The sequence below is a fragment of the Chlorocebus sabaeus genome, chromosome 26 (genome assembly GCF_047675955.1).
Source record: "Chlorocebus sabaeus isolate Y175 chromosome 26, mChlSab1.0.hap1, whole genome shotgun sequence".
Taxonomy (NCBI): domain Eukaryota; kingdom Metazoa; phylum Chordata; class Mammalia; order Primates; family Cercopithecidae; genus Chlorocebus; species Chlorocebus sabaeus.
In genome coordinates this window covers 10725724-10745467 of record NC_132929.1, presented here as the reverse complement: position 1 = coordinate 10745467, position 19744 = coordinate 10725724, and the positions used below count along the sequence as shown (strand labels likewise).

At 36.1% G+C, this 19744-nt stretch overlaps 1 protein-coding gene across 1 annotated transcript in view; it reads left to right on the top strand.

Annotated features, from left to right (window-relative positions):
- AQR (aquarius intron-binding spliceosomal factor) overlaps window positions 1–19744 on the top strand; it is a 115599-nt gene that overhangs the window by 86384 nt on the left and 9471 nt on the right. Inside the window, exons 28-33 of the mRNA XM_008017124.3 lie at window positions 4756–4827; window positions 6208–6395; window positions 7383–7554; window positions 10780–10950; window positions 14085–14170; window positions 18670–18844. Of these exons, the coding sequence (XP_008015315.3) occupies window positions 4756–4827; window positions 6208–6395; window positions 7383–7554; window positions 10780–10950; window positions 14085–14170; window positions 18670–18844 (864 nt within the window). The remainder of the gene's footprint in view (window positions 1–4755; window positions 4828–6207; window positions 6396–7382; window positions 7555–10779; window positions 10951–14084; window positions 14171–18669; window positions 18845–19744) is intronic.

The window sequence follows — 19744 nt, the reverse complement described above, 5'->3', positions numbered from 1 at the left end:
TGGTAAATTTCCATTTTAGGCATTGTCTTTTGATTCTGTGCTGACCCAAAGGACAAATAGATACACATTCATGCACGTGTGCATGTACCTTTCCTTCCTTAACGCTTCCGATATAGTTATGTCATAACTTTGGTTTGCTCACTTTTGGGTGTTTACATCATTATTAACACATGAACACTTTCACATCCAAGCAGGGGAATATACCATGATTAGTTTTCCTTTCATGCATATTTTTTTTTTCTTTCTGGAATTAATGATTTTTGTCTTTTTTGTTTGTTTAGTTTTCTGTTTTTACCACCAGTTCAACCCAAAACTGTGTTGAGTTTTTAAATATTTTCTTAGTACATTTAGACACATCACATACATGTTTTTGGAGATCTCTCGCCTAGATACTCCTGACCTATTTCAGTTCACATTGCATCCATTCTAAGCCTTTGCCTTTCTCATATGTCAGATTCTGTTTGGGGCATTCTGTGTCTTTCTCTTCTGTCTTTTAGTAGAATACATCCTCCAGTATCTTTCATGTGAAATAATACATAGGAGGCCATATTTTTAAGACTTTCCATGTCCAAAAACTGTTTTAAATCTACTCTCACATTTAATTATTATGGCTAGATATAGATTTCTAGATTGGAAATACTTTTCCTTCAGAATTTTGAAGAATTGTTCCATTTTCTCTGTCTTCCAGTGTAGCTGTTCAGAAGCCCAAAGCCATGATTTTAAATGTATTTTGTTTCACATTTTTGTTCTGTCAGGAAGCCCTACAATCTTTTCTTTGTCCCTAGAGTTCTGAAATTTCAGTGGTATGTCTTAGGGATACAAAGGGAGAAGAAGGACTCTTACTTTCCTGGATCCCTGGGTTGTGGGAGATGGATGGAGAAAGAGAGCCAGACTTCTCCACATTCTGTTATGTACACAGACTTTTGACATAATTCCAACTTTCTGTATGGCACTCATTTCTGATCCCACCTTCTTAACTCTGCCTGCTTTCTCCAAGTTCCAAGATCCTCTCCAGACACTAAATCTGTCATCTATTGGGGATGAGAGAGGAGGGACATTTATTTGGTTCCTTGAAGTGGGGACGTCTAATTGCCTCTTTAAACCATTCTTATTGTTACCAAGCAAAAGGGGCTTGCTGATCGGTGCACTAGAAGCCAATACTCTAACACCAGGTTTTTGAGGGGAAAAAAAAGCTTCTTATTGCAAGTTGACTCATGAGAAGAACATAGTCAAGCTCAAATCTATGTCCCCATACTGACTTTAAGGCAGTAATTTTATTAGAAAAGGTATATGGGGTGGATTCTGGGATTAGTAAGTGATTGGTGGAAGGAAGGAAAGCATGCACAGTTTTCTCTTCATGCTACCTCTTGGATTGCTGTGTAGGTTCTGGAGGAGTTAATGTGAAACATGGTAGCAATTTGGGTTGTGATGTAAGCAGGCTCTTTCTGTGCTAACTCTAGTTGGCTATACTGGTTCCAGCCAGTTTCAGCCAGTTTTATTATCTTAGAAGCAAAGGAAGTTTCAGCTTTGCAGCAAGGTGTTTCTTTTCTTATCCTGTGAACTCAGGAATTTCTCTTAGTTGCTGGTTTCTTTAACTCTTTGGGGTACAATTTCACTATATGATGTCAAGTATTATTTTAGGGGGTTTCCAGAGATAGTGGTGATCATTAAGTGTTCAGTTCATCACCTTGTAACAGAAGTCTATCACTTGTTTCAATTTGTATTTTGTTGAAGCCTTTTTTTTTTTGAGAGGGAGCCTTGCTCTGTTGCCCAGGCTAGAGTGCAATGGAGTAATCTCGACTCACTGCAAGCTCCACCTCCCGAATTCAAGCGATTCTTCTGCCTCAGCCTCTCAAGTAGCTGGGATTACAGGCGCCTGCCACCAGGCCCAGCCAATTTTTGTATTTTTAGTAGAGACAGGGTTTCACCATATTGGCCAGGCTGATTTTGAACTCCTGACCTCAAGTGAACCACCTGCCTCGGCCTCCCAAAATGCTGGGATTACAGGCATGAGCCACCATGCCCAGCCCCAATTTTTTACAAACATGAAGTTAAATATTAGTTCTAATTTGCTTGTCTGTTTTCAGGAATTGTTGATTCAATGTTGATCATCTTAAACCCATTTTGAGTTCTAGAAATTGTAGAAGGAAATTTATCAGAATGATAACAAAAACAAACAATGATAGTAACCATCATTTGTTGAGCGTCAGCTATATACCAAGTTCTGTGTTTACAGTGCACGAAGTTCTATGCTTACAATGATTTATTTCTCTTCTTCACAACTAGATCTTTATATGAGCGCTCTCTCTTTTTTTTTTTTTTTTTTTGAGACAGAGTCTCATTCTTTTGCCCAGGCTGGAGTGCAGTGGCGTGATCTCGGCTCACTGCAACCTCTGCCTCTTGCGTTCAAGCACTTCTAGTGCCTCAGCCTCCCAAGTAGCTGAGATTACAGGCACGTGCCACCACGCTCAACCAACTTATTGTATTTTTAGTAGAGCCGGGGGTTTCACCATGTTGGCCAGGCTGGTCTCGAACTTCTGAGCTCAAGGGATCCACCTGCCTCAGCCTCCCAGAGTTCTGGGATTACAGCTGTGAGCCACCGCACCCAACCAAGATACCTCCATTTTATGGCTGAGAAAGGGTGACTCAAGAGAGAGATTACCTTAGAGGCACAGGAAATCACTTACAGAGCTAGTATTAAAAAGTGGTTTTCTAAGAATTTAAAGTCTGTTGTGCCCTTACTCTTACACCACCCTGACCCTATCCTAGCAGCTATAATCCACTAAAGAACCGTAGAACTGTGGTAACGGTGGCTGTAGAATTTAGGAATCCTTTGAAAGGTCACAAAGACCAGCTCCTAGCCTGGTCCCTGGCCTGGAGCATCAAGTGCCAACCCAACATGTAATATGTTAGTAGAGATTAGTAAGAGTTGAATGAATGATCTGACTAATAAATACATGGAACGAGTAACTAAAGTGGTGATAATTTTGCTTTGGAATTAAAATCTCCCTTTTAAAAAGCAAAATCTATAAATATTTTTTATAAGTAAAATTGCATTATATTTTCAGAATTGATTTTCAGAAAGCAGTCTTTTTAAGCTATCTCCTTTTGAGTTGCCCCCACTCTGTTTTGCATATTATACCTGTAATCCTGAGAGTCTACACAGGGACTTCTTAGACAATGTGGGTGTTTGAATTCCTCCTTCTGTTGAGCTCCCACAAAAATGACCTAATCATTTTAAGAGGGAAATCTGGCATTATTATAGAGCTAGAGAAAAGACCATCCACATGCCTACACCTTCGAGTAGTTTCAATAACAGTCCAGAATTGAACCATAACTTTAAAACAGGAGAATTAAACATTCAGAGTAAATATGCTCACCCCATCTCCCACCTCTCTGGAAAATAAAATAATGGGAGCAATCTTTAAAAACAAAGCAACAGAACTCTGATGTATACTTAGATTCAAGAAGAAGGTATTGTACTAAAACAAGAAGATGTCATACTAAGTAGCGATCAGAATTAGAAGTGAAGAGGAAAGATGAAACATGTTGAGAATAGATCTAAATGAGAATTGGACAGATAGAAGAGTAGTAATTGTCAAAGAAAGAATGAAATTTTCTCATGTTTGAGAAAGACTTGATTTTTCATTCTTTTACAGATGTGTAATACCTAACATTACTGGGAACTGGGCTAGGGAAAAGATACAGATATTAAGTAAATATACAGATAGAATTATGAATGTGAAGATCTGAAAGACAAAAGAACAGTACTTTGGTACTTTGAGATCAGTTTTAGATTGGGAGGTCAGAGAAGGCCTAGATAAAGTGACTTTTAAGCTGATATTTTAAGGATGAGAAAGAACCAACTAGACTAAAAGTGAAGAGAATAGCATGTGCAAAGGGCCTGAGGCAGGAAAGGTTTTGCCATTTCAGACAAACTGAAATAGGCCGTTGTGGTTGAAGCTTAGTGAGTAAGGAGAAAGATAAAGTACAAAAGGGAGTCAGGGACTAGATTGAATATCAGTTCTTGGTAAATACATCCTTACTGGCAATGTTAAGAGATTTTTTTTCCCCTAAAACAGTAGTGTGAAGGATTTGAAATAAGGAGTTGTGGAAGTGCCTTGGAGGAGTCAAGACAGGAAGAGGAGGAACTAGTAAGGAGTTTGCTATCTGTAGTCGTAGTGGTAGCTTGGATTTTTAGAGTGGTAGTGCTGGTAGAAATAAAGAAAAATGAATAGACTCAAGAGTTTCAAAGGTAAAATTGACATGCTGTGGTGACGGATTAAATGCCCAAGGGTGGGACTGAAGTGGATTGTTGTGATGGGTAAGATTCATATAGGAAAAAAATTATCCCAAAATACTCCCTAGAGGAAGAGTACCAAGGGGAGCGACCTCATATATAATTATAAATTGATTTTTTCTGATGTAGAAATAAATAACTTAATTGAAAAGAACCAAATTGGCATTGCAATTCAAGAAATGATATACAAGATCTCTTCAATGTAAAGTTATGTATTTAGGGGGCTTTCCTGAAGTCAAATACTTGAATTGGAAATGCAGAGGCATAGTGATAAATAAGACCATGAAGTTTCTGTTTGAATAATGTGTATGTTGTTGTTTTTATCTGTCTGAATAATTTGTATGTTGTTGTTTTTATCTGAAATTATTTGGGGGTTTTTGGATGATTATGTTTATTATAGTAGTTGTTTGGCTTTTAAGCTGTCTTTATGACAGGCTTTCCTCTTTCTTTCTCAGTATGACAACATTTTGATGGAAGAGGCTGCTCAGATTCTGGAGATAGAAACTTTTATCCCTCTTCTTCTACAGGTAAGAAATATAAGATCTGAGGCAAAGAAAATAGAGTTCTAAGAATGCTGAGGACAGCATCAGAAAGCTGTACAGTTTGGGTGTGCTAATTGCCATAGTTCTGTATTTTCCTTAACTTCATTATGTTTGGTATTCTATTTTAAGCCTGTAAACTGTCTTTTTTTTTTTGAGACGGAGTCTCGCTCTGTCACCCAGGCTGGAGTGCAGTGGCGCAATCTCCGCTCACTGCAAGCTCCGCCTCCTGGGTTCATGCCATTCTCCTGCCTCAGTCTCCCGAGTAGCTGGGACTTATAGGCGCTCGCCACTACGCCCGGCTAATTTTTTGTATTCTTTAGTAGAGACGGGGTTTCACTATGTTAGCCAGGATGGTCTCGATCTCCTGACCTCGTGATCCACCCGCCTCGGCCTCCCAAAGTGCTGGGATTACAGGCGTGAGCCACCGCGCCCGGCCCTGTAAACTTTCTTGAATCTATTCACTCTCTATTTATTTAGTAGTTGTTTTGCTTCCATAAGTACTATTTAAAAATTCATAGTTTATTTCTGTAATTTTGAAAAGATTTAGTAATTTTAATCAAGAAAATTACATTGTTGTGCAGGTTAGTGGGAAGATGAGCTGTTTCTTCATTTCTTTTGTTATAATTGTTTGTAGAATTATTTTTTCATATTCACTGAATGCATTGTTTTTCTTTATGCCTAAGTTTTTGAGCTAAATTGTGCTATTTAAGAATATTTTTTACTGTACAATATTCTTTACTATTGAAGCATTAAAAACAAAATGTGGAATTCCCAACTTAAGAATAGAGACCACTCTAATATGCAGATAAATTGAGTTCCAAAAGTTGTTTTTATAAGTGAAGCCACTTGGAAGTTGGAATGTATTCTATCAGGATATGTTTCAAGGAACTAGGAGACACATAGAGTAGGAAATTTGAAGTAGTAGTGTAGATAATTAAAGAAAGTAGTTTTTACTGCTTTGGTGGGTTCAGAATTGGTCCTCAGCTAATTGTGAAACATGTTTATTTCACATCTTTCCATTTCTCTTCTTGGGCTTCTGTTTCCTTCTGTGTACTCGTTACCTAATGCTGACCTAATCCTTCCAGACCTCTTTGGATTACCCTGCCTATTAAAGTAGGGTAATTCCATGCTTGCCTTCTAAATACCTCCATTCTCCCTCACCCACTGTCATCCAAGGCAATAATGTCCATAATTAGTTCACAAATTGTTCTATAAATTTGCCAGACTCCTCCTTGTGGAGCTGGTAAAGATTGGTAATTTTGTAAGATAAGGAAGTTGTTTGATGAAGAGTAAGTCCCTTGGGTAATAAATTGGAGACTAGAGGATAATAGAGTATTTTGCCATTTCCTTACTTTTCACTTCTAGAATCCTCAGGATGGATTTAGCCGACTAAAACGATGGATTATGATTGGCGATCATCACCAGTTACCTCCAGTTATTAAGAACATGGCCTTTCAAAAGTACTCAAACATGGAGCAGTCTCTCTTCACTCGCTTTGTTCGCGTTGGAGTTCCAACTGTGGACCTTGATGCTCAAGGGAGAGCCAGAGCAAGGTAAAGGAGACAGGAAAAAAAAAATCATTCCCATTTAAGGACATTTGTTCCATGATCCAAGTATTTGTGAATAGCTTTTGTGTAGACTGTTAGCATTCCTGGCTATCCAGGAACTTGGCTACCTGTAAATCCAAAAGCACTTTTGTTGACTACTGCAAGAGATATGAATGGACCAAATAATTTATTTCCTTCATTTCATTCATTAAGATTAATTTCAGTAATGTATAATCTAAGGGCTTCTTTTCGTTGTCCCTTCTCCTTCATGCCCCAAAAGATATACAGTTAATATAATTTTGAAATCTTAAAAAAAGTGAACAAGGCCGGGCGCGGTGGCTCAAGGCTGTAATCCCAGCACTTTGGGAGGCCGAGACGGGCGGATCACGAGGTCAGGAGATCGAGACCATCCTGGCTAACACGGTGAAACCCCGTCTCTACTAAAAATACAAAAAACTAGCCGGGCGAGGTGGCGGGCGCCTGTAGTCCCAGCTACTCCAGAGGCTGAGGCAGGAGAATGGCATAAACCCGGGAGGCGGAGCTTGCAGTGAGCTGAGATCCGGCCACTGCAGTCCAGCCCGGGCTACAGAGCAAGACTCCGTCTCAAAAAAAAAAAAAAAAAAAAAAAAAAAAAAAGTGAACAAGAGGAGAACACACCAATTCTTACTTCATAAAGGATGCAAGCCCCATCTCATAGTTACCTCCACATGTCCTCAATTTTTAGTCTGCCTTGACTTTTTAATTCAAGGGATAAAGATAGCATTGATCTCAGAGAGTGTGATAGAACTCTTATTTTTGTAGTACCTTCAGTCTTCTGACCTTTGGTTACGTGAAGTAGGGAAGCAAGGGTTGAAAGAGCATTATTGCTTAAAAGATGAGCAAAAATGGCTAACATGAAAATTTGAAAGAAACAGAGAAACCTCCTTAGGTATATTAAAAGGGATTTTACACTGCTAATATTTTCTGTTTGTGGGGGGATTTGTCTTTGGAAAGCTTGTGCAACCTCTACAACTGGCGATACAAGAATCTAGGAAACTTACCCCATGTGCAGCTTTTGCCAGAGTTTAGTACAGCAAATGCTGGCTTACTGTATGACTTCCAGCTCATTAATGTTGAAGATTTTCAAGGAGTGGGAGAATCTGAACCTAATCCTTACTTCTATCAGGTAAGAAAAAATAGGAAACTTTTAAGTTTATTTTGCATTTGCTGGCTGACGTATGCCTAAATCAGTGATACTTAACCATTTGGCCATTGAGAAAAGGAAAATTGGAACCCCACCTTACACACAACATACGAAAAATCAATTTCAGATTAATTAAAAATACATGCACTAAGAAAACTATAAACAAACTAGAAACTACCAGAAGAAAATATTGATGAATATATAGTGTTACAGTGAGGAAGGTCTTCTAAGCTTGTTACAAAAGCAGAAATCATAAAGAAAAATACTGATTGGAGAAAAAAATTATTTTCAATATTTAAAATTTGTTTCAATATTTAATGAACAATAAGTTGAATTCTGAATATATTTATAGAACTCAAATTACTTAAAAAAATCAAGACTAATAGAAAATATGGTATGCAATTCATATTTTATAACAAGTGTAAATCACTGAATCACATTTTCACCTCTTTAACAATGCTCAGGGTTGGGGTAGGTTTGGGGAAACTTTATTCTCATACAATGCTAGTAGGAAAATAATTTGGTGGACAGATTGTTAACATATATTAAAAACCATGTTCTCACTTCTAGGAATTTATCCGCAAAAATAATTGGGCAAGTTTGCAAAGACTTGTATGCGTAATGCTCATCACTGCAAATTATTTTGGAAATGAGAAACAACCTAAATATCTGTCAATAGGGATTAATTGCATTATTACATTCCATATAAAAGAAATACTAGATAGCCACTAAGAATGATAACATTGTGTTTACTAACAGGAAGAATGTTTATGCTATATTAAGTGGAAAAAAATTGCAAAGTGTATCTATAGTCATCTCATTTTAAAAAGGAGCAGCAATATGTACATATAGAAATATGTGCAGATAATCTATACAAAATGACCTGGCAGCGTATACATCAAAATATAGTCTTTGGTTGATAGCATTTGGGGTTATTTTAAATTTTTCTTTTTTCTCTCTCTCTCTTTACAGCAAAATATCCAATATAGGTTGTTATATAAATTAGAGATCTTGAGTTATTCACGAAAAAGCATCATAGATCATCAGCTTAAATGTGTATGTGTAGATGTAACTCATGCAGATCTTATTTTCCCTCCAAATATTTGGTTATATTAAATCAAGTTACTCTATTTGTGTATTTACTGCCTGAGAACAGAGTGACCTTTTAAATGATAACTTTAAAAATATTAGAACCTAATTCAAATCAGTGATGTTTCCTAATAGCCACCTTAGAAATTAATTAAGTATTCTGTCGTAATCAACTGATGTTTTCATTACATTAATAGTTTTTGGAATTTCTCCTTTGAGTCAGTTTCATTGCTTGAGTCATACTGTACTATGGATTGAAACATTTTTATGCAGATTGGTCACCTGTTTTTCTTTTTCATTAAGCCTAACTCTAGATGAGTTTTTAGCGAGTCAAGAAATAAATATATTTTCAGATGATGATTTGCCACTATTAAATATATTTCTGAAGAGTTGAAAACACTATCCCCCAAAATAAGAATATTATGCATTTAAGTGATAACATTCGAAGAATTAGTGTCTGAGAGGGAAAGACTAGGTGGATAAATGAATAAAAGTCACTAATTGGAAGGGGACTTGACTCATTTGGAGCGAGTTCTAAAATGTTTGGTCACAATACAGTTCATGTTGTTTTTTTGTTAATGCTTCATGTCTAACCTTTGGGCAAAGTACCAAATTGGGAAATGTTAAAGAACAAGAAAACTTAAATGCTTGTAACTCAAGCTGTGTGTCACAAAGAACCAGAATATAAATGATATTTCTAGAAGTCTTACAGTAATCTTTGTTTCCTTTGCATGAAATCCAGCTTCCTTTTTTTTTAAAAAAAATATTGTGTTTATATTCTTATTTTACTTTCTTCTTTCATCTAGTACTTTGGATTTAGTCTCTACCAAACTGGATCAAACAGCTTTGTGTGTGATTCCTCACCTTTAGGTTGAATAAGCCTTAGTTTTAAGCTCCTTACTAGTCTGTAATTTAACAGTAAACCAGACTGACCAATTTGAGGTCACATTCTCATCCCACCTAAAGTGATCTAGTAGAAGTGACAACCATCATGCAGAGAACAGAAACAAAGCATACAAAAAACATTAAGAAACATGAGGAAGAAGGAAAGGCATTGTGTAAAAATTGAGTCAACTATAATACTGCTAGTTGACTAACAGTATATGCTGTTAAACTGGGTATTGTATTGGCTTCTTTTTTTTTTTTTTTTTGAGATGGAGTCTCGCTCTGTCGCCCAAGCTGGAGTGCAGTGGCGCGATCTCGGCTCACTGCAAGCCCCGCCTACCGGGTTCACACCATTCTCCTGCCTCAGCCTCCCGTGTAGCTGGGACTACAGGCGCCGGCTACCGCACCCGGCTAATTTTTTGTATTTTTAGTAGAGACGGGGTTTCACCACGTTAGCCAGGTTGGTCTCGATCTCCTGACCTCATGATCCACCTTACTCGGCCTCCCAAAGTGCTGGGATTACAGGCGTGAGCCACCGCGCCCGGCCCTGTATTGGCTTCTTAGTTACTTTGTTCCTTTATAGTTTTGTGTCTGTGTGTAATAACTACAGTTGTGGTACACTATATAGAATTTTTTTATTTTTTATTTTTTGAGATGAGATCTCACTTTGTCACCAGGCTGGATTGCAGAGGTACAATTGCAGCTCGCAGCAACCTCTGCCTCCTGGAATCAAGCGATCCCCCAACCTCAGTCTCCAGAGTAGCTGAGACTATAGGCATGTACCACCACGCCCAGCTAATAATTGTGTTTTAGTAGAGACAGGGTTTCACCGTATTGTCCAGACTGGTCTCAAACTCCTGGACTCAAGTGATCTGTGTGCCTTGGCCTCCCAAAGTGCTGGGATTACAGATGTGAGCTACCATACCTGGCCAGAATAGTATTAATCTATATTGGGATTGTTGTGGTCTTAGGAATATTAAGCCTTTAAGTTGGTAAGTTTTATTTTAGGATTGTTCCATGTATTGCAAATTAAAAGTTTTTATTTATCAGTGTTAATGTAGCATAAGATAATCCCTCAGTTTTATGAAAGGTGTTCACTTATCCAAGTTACTAAGTCTTCACTTCTTGCAGTGTGCAAAGTGAACAAATTGTGCTTATCTACATCAGACATTTCCTCTATAAAATTGAAACAAAAGCAAATAAATGCACAATCTGATTGTGTTTGCATTGCAGAATCTTGGAGAGGCAGAATACGTAGTAGCACTTTTTATGTACATGTGTTTACTTGGTTATCCTGCTGACAAAATCAGTATTCTAACAACGTATAATGGCCAAAAGCATCTTATTCGCGACATCATCAATAGACGATGTGGAAACAATCCATTGATTGGAAGACCAAACAAGGTACTTTTATAAGTTCTCTTATTCATCATTTTGGCAAGATGGAAAGGTTTATATTGTTCTACTTTGTCTCTTTGCTGTCTCTTTTTAAGATAGTTGAGAAAATGAAATAATGGTAACTATAAATAATTCTCTGACAACCCTATCTGACAGTCTTGCTGGTTTGCTGTGACTTTCTATCTCAACTACTGCATAAAAGACATTTATTGATGATAACAGAAATAAATGTTTCTGAAACTTTTTGTTCATAAAATGATATATAACAGAATTACATTATAATTTGTGTACTGTAATGAGGAGTATGTTTGTTTTGCTTTGCAGAGATATAATTTAGACTGCTTTTTATTGTGTATAAGGGGAGGTTGTCTTGGGAATAAGGGAAGATTGTAAAATGTATTCAGACCTTGGGATTTAAAAAAATATTTTTTATATAATGAAAAATGCATAATATCAAACAAAATGATGCTTCTTTCATTAATGAAGGGTTGAATACATTAGAAAACACATAAAGATAATACTAATCATAAAATTAGGACTTTGGTTATGAACATGGCTATATAAAAGCTCACCTTTTTTGGAAATTATGCAAAAGTAACAGGAAAATGACAGAAAGAGGGGACAAACTCTATTTTTATGGACTATCTGGACAGTAGTAGAAGAAAAAAGGGCCTTTTGTTATGAAAATCATCCAGCCTTCAGAAAACAGCCTTGCTCACCCCATCTTAATGTCTCACATGTAGCTAATCTAAGAAACTTACTTATTCAGTGGTAAATAGTATAAAGGGAACTAGCACAAGCTCAATTTATAGGAAAAAATGAAGAACAGCAAAACATAGATAGGATACATGCTCTAGAAAACATGTTGGCCTGGAAAAGATGAAATTTTTAAATATACATTTTGCTGTAAATTGGAAAATACTTAATGAAGTAACCATATCTTTGAGGAACAGCTACAAAGCAGAGAAATGTAAGAACTCAGAAAGAGATGAAATGTAAGCTGGAAGAAAATAAAATCAGTGGAATGAAAACAAAATCAAAGGAATATAGGGAAGAATAGACACTGCAGAATACTTCATAAGGAATAGAGTGAAACTAAGAAACTAATAATTTTGCAAGTTTAGAAATAGAAGGACCTCAATATTTGAGTCCTTTTACAGAAAATCTGACTCAGATAATAAGGAAGGTTACTGTCTCTCATAACAAGATGGAAATAGGGTGGTTCCAAGGTTGGGTTACAGGGTAGCTCAATGATGTTACTCTGCCCTGCCAATGTCAGTATGTGAGCCCATTTCTCCACATGGTCAGAGTGGCAAAAGAATTCCCAGGTATAATAGCCACATATAACAACAAAGGACTTATATCCAGAATATATATGAACTCCTATAAAAGTTATTACTAAATAAGGCAGACCAATACAAAATGGGCAAATGACTTGAACAGACACTTCACATAGGAAGACCTACAGTTAGCCAATACGTCATGAAAAAGTGCTTACCATCATTAGTTGTCAAGGAAATACAAATTAAAACTACAATGATATACCACTACCTACCCAAAAGAATATGTAAAATGATGAAGATTGACATTATGACAAGTGTTGGCAAGGATGTACAACAACTGAAACTCTAGAACGGGAACATTGCTGGTGAATGTGTAAAGTGGGATGGCAATTTGGAAAAGTTTGACAGTTTCTTATGAAGTATGCATTTACTGTACAGCTCAGCAGTTTCACTTCCACATATTTATTCAAGAGCGATGAAAACATGTCCACAAAAATATTTGTACATGAATATTTATTGCAGCTTTATGCAAAATAGCTTCAAACTAGAAACCAAATTTTCATGAACAGGTGAATGGATAAACTGGTATATTCATTCAGTGAGAGAATACTCAAAAAGGTATGAATTTCTTGTGTACACACACATGAATATATCTCAGAAACATGCTGATTGAAAGAAATAGGACACAAAATAATATATCCTTTTGATGCTATTTTTATGTAATTCTGGAACTGGCAAAAAATAATCTATAGTGACAGAAAGTAAATCAGTGGTTCCCCGGGGCTGGTGGATGCAGATTTGACCAAAATGAGGCCTGTGGTGATGGACATTTTTATTGTGGTGGTGGTCACATGGGAAAATGTATTGTCAAAATTCATCAAATTGTACACTTGAACACATTTTATTGTGTAGAAACTATACCTCCATGTAGTTGACTTAAAAAGTGTTTTGTACACTTCCTAAAGATAGACTATAAATTACCGTTTCTGCAGGGTAAGCCATAAACTTTTTGTTGAATTGATGAAAAGATAAATGCCTGAATTGCCAATATTAGTGACTGAAACCTTTCTGAACTTCCCTATTTGTACATACACTGTTTCTTTTCTTTTCTTCTTTTTTTTTTTTTAAAACAAAACAAAACAGGGTCTTACTCTGTTACCCAGGCTGGAGTGTAGTGTCATGATCTCAACTCACTGCAACCTCCACCTCCTGGGCTCAAGCAATCCTCCCAACTTAGCCTTCTGAGTACCCGGAACTACAGGCACACGCCACCATGCCCAGCTAATTTTTGTATAATTTGTAGAGATGGGATTTCACGGCATTGCCCAGGCTGGTCTTTAACTCCTGGGCTCAAGCTGTCTGCCCACCTTGGCCTCCCATGTACATATATTTTCAAACTGAACAGAAAGTACAATGAAGATTATTTGTTTTTTTTCTTTGATGGAGGAATGCTGTAGACATTTACTAGTGGTATGTTAATAAATAAGCATACTAAGTTATGTTGCTGAGCATCAAACTGGGATACCAGTTAATAAGCTAGACATAGTCCCTGCTTTCATGAAGTTTTGCAGTCTAATGGGGGAAGACTGTTAATTCCAAAATAGTTATTTAGTTATCAGCAAAGGTGAAGACAAGTGCTATAAGTGTGAATAACATAAGGATGTAGTTTGATCTGGTTAGTATGGTTTATTTAATAATGTTCATTAACTTGTTCTTGGAATTCCAAGTCTATGATTATGTTTCTTTTGGGTTTGATTATTTTAAGGATAAGATGTTTGTTTGTAGCACATTATTTAAATGATCTCTAGCATCTTTTGGCTTTGCAAATGCACCATATTTTCCATTTTTTATTTCTAGGTGACAACTGTTGATAGATTTCAAGGTCAACAGAATGATTATATCCTTCTTTCTCTGGTACGAACCAGGGCAGTGGGCCATCTGAGGTACGTAGGAAAAAACTTTCATAATGTTTATTGAACTTTACTATCTATTTCAATTTTGAAATTCTGTGGCTAAGTGTTCTAAATATTTTTTAAGTTTAAACTATAATTACTCGGCAACTTTTGCTGCTTTTTGTTGGAATGTAACATCAGATCCCTTGTAGTAACTATTGTCATTGCTGCTGGATATTTTTACTCTTAAATGTTTTAGTAATTTTAACAGTTTTACTCTTTAGTAACACTCAGAGATAGCATTTTATCATAAAATCTTAATCTGTCCTGTATCTGTTAGAAACATAATATCAGAAATTAAAGGAGATAAAGAAATAAAAAGTCTTCAGAATAAATTTTCGTTGTATAATATGTTTTCTCATTTTTTTTCATACACAATCTTTCAGCTTCAGTGTTAGAGGATAAAGGAGCCATTTGTTCTCCCTGGATTAAGAATTGTCAAAACAAACAATAATCTATTTTTATCATTTATTATGATGTATATATCTGCTAGAGATTTATGGAAATAATATCTTCTTATTATAAAGCATCCATTTAGTTTTATATAAACCTTCATGTTATATGACATACTAACAAAACTAAGGAGAGTTTATTTTATTACTTTATTGGATAGACATGAAAATTCTCCAGGCTTTCATAATATTGTCATTAAGATCTATTTGAAGCTTAACCCAGTAATCAGGTTTCATGAGATTGATAACTTTTATGTAAGGGTAAGTAAAGATGTAATGGTTTAAGAAATTGTTTCGCATTCTAAAATAGTTTGTTTTTGCATATTAAGTGTCAAGCCAGTATTTACAGACTTAACTTTTCTAAAAAGCAATTCTTTCTTCTCACTGAGATTGATAAACTGCCGTCTGAATGGGCTGTCACTATGGTTTACATAATTAACATCTCAAAAACTTACAGTATGAATATATGAACACTCCTTCCGCCCCCCTCCTCTCCCTACCTGTTTTCTTAACTCTGTGGTACTTGGTCTTCAAATTCCAGTGACCTTAGTTCTGTGCTGCCCTTTGCCTAATGTTTCTGTAAACTTAGAAAAAAAGAAAGATTTTGATGATAAAATGCTTATAAATGAAGGGTTAAAAGAACACCAGATTTCAGTATTGTCTTGAACGTCAACATTTTCTAGCAAAAATACCTTTATCCCAATAAGGTAAATTTATTTGTGTTTGCCAAAATTTTCCTTTGAAACTCTAACTTCTTCATGGGGGATAGTGTTAGTGGCGGTTGTTCATAGAAGTGTTATGTCAGTTTATTATTTATGATCCCAGTTACCCAGGTAGCTTAGCCTAGGTATCTTAGCTAGAATTTTATCAAACTTAATAAAAATTTCTGATTTTTAGAAAGCTAATCTTTCAAATTCTTCCTTTTATATATAGGCAAGAAACTATTTCTGTTTCAGGATACCAAGGAAACCTACTTCCTGCCATATTTCATTTTTTTAATAACATTATTGAGATGTAATTTGCATATATAATTTATCTATTTAAAGTGTTCAATGATTTTTTTGTATATTAACAGCTATGCAGTTATCTCCAAATCAATTTTAGAACATTTTCATCACTCTAGCAAGAAACCCTGTACTTAGCAATCACTTCCCTCCCCTGTCCCCCAAACCCTTGGCAACCACTAATTTACTTTTTATCTCTGTAGATTTGCCTATTTTGGACACTTAATATAAATGGAATCATATAATATGTGGTCTTTTGTTACTGGCTTCTCTCACTTAACATATGTTCAAGGTTCATTGTTGTAGAATATATCAGTACTTCATTCCTTTTCATCGCTGAATAGTATTCCATTGTGTGGCTATGTCACATTTTATTTATCCATTCATCAATTGGACATTGGGTTGTTTCCACTTTGTGGCTATTAGAATGAATAATGCTGCAATGAATATGCATATACAGTTTTTATGTGAACACTTGTTTTTCTTTCACTTGGTTATAGACCTAAGAGTAGAATTTCTGGGTCATATGGTAACTCTGTATTTAGCATTTTAGGGAACTGTTAGACTGTTTTCCAAGTGCCTGCCTTGTTTCTTTTGCTCACACCTTTTTTCAGCCAGGGTGGACTAATTGGGTGATTGGGTTGGAGCCAGCTTCAGTTCCAGAGGCCTGTTTTAGGACAATGTGGAGCTGTTTAGTAGCCAGAGTAGTGGTACAGTTCTGGTCCCTTTTCCAGCATTCATTGTTCTTGTACCGAACTGATTTGGACAGCCTAGCTACCAATAGAAATGCGTGTAACCTGTTCTGAGCCAAGTAATGAGGCTGCAGCTTTCCTCTGTTGTTTCCTCATAGGGGTTCTATCAGAGTGTTGGCATTATTGTTTAACAGTGCTTTTCCTCTCCAGCCATCTTCTGGGGACTAAGAAAGAATGCTGCAGTCCACATTGCCCTGCTTTCAAGACATAACTCCAAGGAGCTCTGCCTACTCATGTTACCATCCTTTGTTTTTTTGCCTGGTGGTTTGTTATGTTCATAGTATTTGGTCATTCATTTAACAAACATTTTCAGATCCATCCATTGTTTGTCAGTGTGCTGGATTCTTAATATTTAGTAATAGATCTAACATTTATGATCTCTGCCCTTCTGGAGTTTAGGGTCTAGTGACAGGTTCATTAATATATCCTTGGAAGATCCCTACATTTGAATCTGCAGAAAATTTTTAGTTCAAATTTCCTCATTACAATGGAGATCACACTTACAAAAGCCACTTTAATGCACTATAGCACTGAAGGCTGGGGAAAAGTTTTCTCAGAGAGACCATACAGTGTTCATTGCAATAGTGCTGTACCTGTGCTCTGTCTAGAGAGAGGGCCTTCTGGATGTGAGGGGGATTACAGTGGTCACCATGAAAACAACAGTTTATCACCTGCTTTCACCACTAACCCTTTTTCCCCCGAACAACATTAAATTCCACCATAATTTTATTTGTAACATTTGTGTGAGAATTTATGCTAAGTATTTCTAGCAGTGTACCTTCAGTTACCAGTGTTGGAACTACCCAACTGTAGTATGACCCCTTGGGGTTCTAAGGAAATATGGCAAAAATAATAATTTGGCTTACAGTAAACTAGAAAACAATATTTCCTTCATGAATCCAGTGTGTCACAAATGTGGAGATTCCTCAAAGTTCCTGTAAAGGAATATGTCTTTTCCTTCTACCTAAATGAGCATGTCTTAATTTTGTTTGTTGCTGGGGGAAGGCTACCTATCCCTGCTCTGTCCCCTCAGACACATACACATAACACAAGAATATAAGTGATAGCATATGCTGGTGCCACACTGTACCTCCTTAAGGAAACTAGATTCTTTTAAGACCATAGACTAGACCATAAAACACCATAGAAAATGAGGTTGAATTAGAGATACTCCCCAAATATCTTGCATTACACAAAGAAAAGCTATTAGATAAATAGTCCAGTTCCTGGTTTTCTTTGTCTCTCTGAATGTTACAGAGAATAATCTCTGTAACATTAGATCTCTGTAACACTCTTTTACACGTTCTTTCAGAGATTGGAGGTGATTCTCCCAGGCTTTATTATTCTTCATGAAAGTCTTCCCTTTTGCATAGTACTCAAAAATTTAGCCATCTAAAAACAACTCAAGTAAAAAAACTGTCCTCCGCATTTGAAACCAGAATTATCTTTTCTCACTAAAACACATTTTATCTAACAGTGAGGTGAAATTACATTAGCCCTCTTTACATTTATTTGATTTAAACCTTTTTTTAAAAAAACTTAGGTTCTTTTAAAAATAGATTAAAGAAAAATGACATGATTCATCAGATAGCCAGCTACATGTATAGTTTGATCATTCAATTGAACCATGTTTATCACTGTTTTTATGAACACTGAGTACCTATTATAGGCCAGGCATTGAATCTAAATACTAGAATAAATACATGGATAAGATATATTATAGGCTGACTGTCCCTTATCTGAAGTTTCAGATTCTGAATTTTCACATTAGGGATGCTCAACTTGTATTGTTTTATAGCATCATACTATATTTCCATTTGTACTTATTGTTGTAAATAAGTATAAAACAGTATGGTAAGAGTTATCTAGGAAGTGAAATTTTACCTTGATGGAGCCTGGGATTTTGGTAGGTGAAGTGGAAGAAGAGCTAGTTCAGATTGACTCAATGACAGTGATGCATTAAGTTGGTAACTGATGATTGAACTATACTGTAATACTAATATATTACTTAGACTTTTTAAATAAATGCATTGGTTATTTTGTGATCCTCCCCCTCAAAAAACCAACAAGAGGTTAGTAATAAAGCCTTAAGTTTTACTTGGTTTATTAGTCATGTAACATTGATTAATTTCTATTAAGTTTTTAAGAAGCTTAACTTTTTATTGCCGGGGCTTAACACGACTATCTAATGAAATATGTAAAAAACAAAACAAACCAAAAAAAAAGCTGCATAAATGTTAATAATCTTGAAGTGTGCTAATTATTTTGTTTATTTCCCAAAGGGATGTCCGTCGCTTGGTAGTGGCCATGTCTAGAGCCAGACTTGGACTTTATATCTTCGCCAGAGTATCCCTTTTTCAAAACTGTTTTGAACTGACTCCAGCTTTCAGTCAGCTCACAGCTCGACCCCTTCATTTGCATATAATTCCAACAGAACCTTTCCCAACCACCAGAAAGGTAGGACTTCTGTCTTCATTTTACAGACAGCATTCCTCAGAGTGGGAAACTGGGATTTTCTTATAGGTGACCACATTAGCTTGGAACATTATAGATAATATAGTCCCTGTTTTAGTGTGCTGCACTGAAGAACTGAGTTAGATTTTCTATATAAAAATAATACCGGCAGGGCGCAGTGGCTTATACCTATAATCCCAGCACTTTGAGAGGCCGAGGTAGGAGGATTGCTTGAGCCCAGGAGTTTGAGACCAGCCTGGGCAACATAGCGAGACCTGTCTCTATATGAAAAATAAATAAATAAATACAAATTAAAAATAATAATGTCAGCCCACATTTAGTCACTACCATGTATTAGGCAGACAGTTCTTTACTACATTATCTCACTTTCATCTCAGTAAAAACAGCCTATTAGGTTATTAGATTATTTTATTAACCCCATTTTACAAATGGAGAAACTTAGGGTCAGAGAAGCTAAGTAGCTTGGCCATGCATCTAGCAGATAGAGGATCCAAGATCTGAAAAGCCAGGAGGTCTTTTGGAATAACATCCCAGAGTTCATGTAATTTATCATTATTCTATACTGTTCGTCTTCAGCTTTGTAAGGAGAACTTAACTACTTACTTGAAAATAGAGCAATAAATAGTTGAGTTCTTAAGAAGCTTACATTCTGGGGAAATGAGGGAGGAGAGAGCACATATATTTAATGAAAAGATAGAGAAATACTACACCCTCTTATCCCCACTTCTTTCTCCCCTTTTCCTAGCACCTTCCCTCCTTAGGTAACCAGTCTCTTTAGTTTCTCATTTAATCCTTATATTCCTTTTGTATAAAGGAGAAGAGATATGTTTATTTTTGTATTATTTTCCTTCTTACATGAAGGTTATTATGCTATAGACTTTT